Here is a 3,951-nt window from a genome sequence, read left to right as displayed (position 1 = left end):
CGGTGTAGATGGGGGTTCTCTGTGCGGGGGCCAGAAGCCATCCGGTGAGTGAGGAAAGAAGGCGCGGCCGGCGCTCGGGCCCCCTGCTCTGATGCGAAGGTAGCTTTGCAAGATGGCCCAGTGCAGGCAGACAGCGCCAGCCAGCGGGAGGGGCAGACCTGGGGATGCTGGGCCTTCTGCCTAGGGCAGGATGGTGTGAGCAGCGAAGCGAGGTGAGGGGGACCCCGCCGGACTGACGAGCTGCTTGTCTTGTCCAGGAGGCGCCGCTGCTGAGGCTGGTGCTGGGGCAGACCCGCGGCTGCAGACGGCATGACGAGCGAGGTGATAGAAGACGAGAAGCAATTCTACTCCAAGGCCAAGACGTACTGGAAGGAGGTCCCGCCCACGGTGGACGGCATGCTCGGGGGGTACGGCCACATCTCCGGCATCGACATCAGCAGCTCCCGGAAGTTCCTGCAGAGGTTTTTGAGGGTAGGCCGGTCTGGTGTGCTCTCCAGGAGGAGAGGCGGCGGCCCTGCCCGCCCCGCCTTTTACTGGGGCTGCTGCGGGCGCGTCGGGGTCCCTGTGTCGGCTGCGGGGCCTCAAGCGGGCGGGGTGGAGCGGCGGCAGACTCAGGACTTGGCTTCAGCTTACCAGACAGAGCTCTCGGCTGTTGGGGGCAGGGGGGGTCGTCTGGGTGCCAGAACCAAGCGTCTCCCTGTAAACTGTTTGGTTGTGCCAGGGCGAAGCCTGCACCGTGCTGCCGTGGTTGTGGGCGCTGGGGCTGTGGGTGTCAGCTGCTCTGCCCGGGCTGGCTCCTAGTCATGCACGCCCCCCCCCCCCATGTCCCAGGCTGGCATCTCCGTGGCTGGAGCCTCGTGGGGCCCGCTGCCTCCTGTCCCTCCCATGGCCGTCCTCAAGGCCACCGCTTCCCTCTCTGCCATGCTCCTCCACCCACTTCCCATCTCGCCCTGCCTTTCGAGTCCTGGGCTCACGATTGCCCCCTCCGTTCTCTCGGCTTGAATCCTTTCATTCTCTTCCTGGGGTCTCAGGAGAGATGAATGTCCTTCACCCCATTCTCACCTGGATACGGAGGCTGGCTTTCGTTCTAGAAACGTGCAGCCCAGAGAAAGACAGTGCAGTGCTCACACCCATCAGTGCCCCACAAAGTGCCAGCCCCCAGCCTGTGTCTCGCTCTGAGGGCTTCTGGGATGCAGGAGGGGTGGCCCCCTGCAGTGACAGGCTTTTTCCAACCTTCCCACCTTCCTGATGGCTCTGGCATCTGCTTCGTAGGATGGCCCCAACAAGACGGGCACTTCCTGTGCCCTGGACTGCGGCGCCGGCATCGGGAGGATCACCAAGCGGCTGCTCCTGCCCCTCTTCGGCATGGTGGACATGGTGGACGTGACTGAGGACTTTCTGGTCAAAGCCAGGACCTACCTGGGCGAGGAGGGCAAGAGGGTGAGGAACTACTTCTGCTGCGGCCTCCAGGACTTCAGCCCGGAGCCCAGCTCCTACGACGTCATCTGGATCCAGTGGGTGATAGGTGAGCGCCCGCTGCCTCCCGCACGGCCGGGGGTTGGGGCTCCTGCCACAGGCGGGCACTGGGGTATCCTCACCTGCTCCCCACGACTGGGAGACTCAGTACTGGCTGTGACCCACTGGGGTGTTTTCACTGTGTTTTTAACCAGTTTTGATCAGTGTTCACGTTAGGTGGGTTCCTAGATCTTCATTTACTGCCTTATTTTTAGCATTAATTACTTTTAGTGTAATTTTTATTGATTTACCATTTGCCTACAAATACTACAAAAGGGGGGTTAGTTTTTTGTTGAAAAATTTTAAATGACTAATAAGTTACATTTCAAGAATGCGGAAGAGTTTCTATAAGGGTTTTACCCTGAGTGGGACCGTGCAGCCTCGGCTGTCCCTGTGTTTGGGCCCCCCATGTGCCCCCCGTGTACCCGCCATCCTGACCGCTACCTCAGCGGGGCGCGCTTCCCTCCTGGGCGGCAGCACAAATCTACTGGGGACCCGCTGGGTCTGGCCCTGTATTTTGTGGCCCCCAAAAGGCTGCCTGGAGTTTTCCTGTGGGAAGGACCTTTTGGTGCTCACCGAGCCAGGCTGGGAGGGTGGGTGTGGGGTAGACACCCAGGGGTAAAATCCAGCCGCACCCTGGGTCTGCCCTGGGGAGGTGACCCTTGGGCCAGCAGCCTCCTATGAAACTAGGTTTGGCAGCTGTAGTGCGCCCGCGGGGCCGTGTGTTAAACACCCAGCCTCCGCCCCGAGTGACGCGCCCTGCCTCCCGCAGGCCACCTGACCGATCAGCACCTGGCCGAGTTCCTGCGGCGCTGCAAGCTGGGCCTGCGCCCCAATGGCATCATAGTTATCAAGGACAACATGGCCCAGGAGGGCGTGATCCTGGACGACGTGGACAGCAGCGTGTGCCGGGACCTCGAGGTGGTCCACAGGATCATCCACAACGCTGGCCTCAGCCTCCTCGCCCAGGAGCGGCAAGAGAACCTCCCCGAGGAAATCTACCACGTCTACAGCTTGGCCCTGAGATGAGGGGCTGCCAGGAGAGACCAGGGACCTGCGCGGGGTGGGGTCAGCAGTGAGATCCTGAGCCCCCACACCAGGGGTGCGGGGGTGACAAGGTCACCGAGTAGACCGGTCTGCCGCCCGCTCTGCAGACACTTCATGGGGCATCAGGGGACTGGGCGGGCAGGCCGCCGAGGGCTCTGGGGCCCCATGTTCTGGGGGACTCTTAAGTGGTGATTCCCACCAGCAGCAGATTCCTGGCCTCCCAGCCACAGGCCCCGCTGCCTTAAGGGGGACAGAACCCCGAACTTGCTTGTAGAGGACTGTACCTGCAGGGAGGAGCTGGGCAGAGGCCAGGGCTGCTGCCGCCTGCCGTGTAGAGCAGCTGCTGGGGAAGCTCTGTCCCGAGCTCCATCTTGTGACGGGGCCCTGGTGCCCTTAACGAGCTCGCAGCGGCAGCCTCACGTGGGGAGAGGTCTAAAGCCTAGCTGTGGGCTGTGCCTTTTGGCTCCTCCTTGGGGGGCATTTCCAGTCAGAAATAAAAGGGGTGACTCCTGTACTGTAAAGGCCTTGCCAGTCCTGGATGGTGCTTTTCTTTACTGAGCCCAGAGTCTTGCTACTTGCCAACTTGTTTCCCCCAGAGGCCGCATCTCCTTGTGCCCACCATGAGGCGCCTTCACCCTGAACTGGGGAGGGGACGGGGAGATGGCGCACAAGGACTGAGAGGAAACTCAGTTTAATTCTGTAATATAAATATCTCGTCAGGCCGCTCCAGCTGATCCTCGGGGACATCCACACATTCATGTGACCAGCGTCACTCGGGGCTGTGAGGGCTCACAGGGGGCAGCTTTCTCCATCGGTGCCTCACACGACCAGACTCTTGGAAAAGCCTGTCCCGTCATGCACTCATGATTGATTCCCTAGAGGGCGTGTGCCCGAAGGGCCCGGGTTTGGCACAAGCAGAACCGCTGCCAGGGCACAGGTGGCTTGGCCTCAACACCCACCACCCGGGCACTTTCCTAAGGGCAGAAACTTGAGTGAAGAGAGGTCGGGGCCCTGGCTGGGTCGCACCCCCAAGGCCTGCCTGGGCCCCTGGCTGGCTTCTGCCTCGGTCCTTTTCCCAGGCAGGGCAGGCCAGTCTGTGCTCGGGAGGACCTGGGCTTGGAGAGGCCCTGCCTCTAAATGCCCAGCACCCCTCAAATTAAGAGGGTAAAAACCCTGGCCTAAATCTATGTAGTTGAGATGGGGGGGAGGGTAGGGGTGTGGAGAATATCTCCCTGGAAGACTGAACACGCCTCCTCCACTGGAATGACGCAGCTGCCAGGCTCGCCTGCCGCCTCACTAAGGACCAAGTCCTATCTCCCATCTCCAGCCAACATGCAACAGAGGACCCAGAGGTTTCCAGATGAAAGGACTTGCCCTAAGGCAGCACCC

At 61.4% G+C, this 3,951-nt stretch overlaps 1 protein-coding gene across 1 annotated transcript; it reads left to right on the top strand.

Moving 5' to 3' along the window:
- Positions 1-309: 309 nt before the first annotated feature.
- On the top strand, positions 310-2,544 carry NTMT1 (N-terminal Xaa-Pro-Lys N-methyltransferase 1; the record flags this gene model as incomplete). The annotated part of the gene is made up of 3 exons (XM_084236099.1): positions 310-471; positions 1,273-1,525; positions 2,288-2,544. 3 exons carry the CDS (start codon positions 310-312, stop codon positions 2,542-2,544), a joined length of 672 nt encoding a protein of 223 aa, XP_084092225.1.
- Positions 2,545-3,951: the final 1,407 nt, after the last annotated feature.

The sequence above is a fragment of the Talpa europaea genome (assembly GCF_964194135.1).
Source record: "Talpa europaea genome assembly, chromosome: 7".
Lineage (NCBI taxonomy): Eukaryota > Metazoa > Chordata > Mammalia > Eulipotyphla > Talpidae > Talpa > Talpa europaea.
Note: the sequence above shows the minus strand (reverse complement) of the source record. Positions and strands in the feature narration are given on the sequence as shown.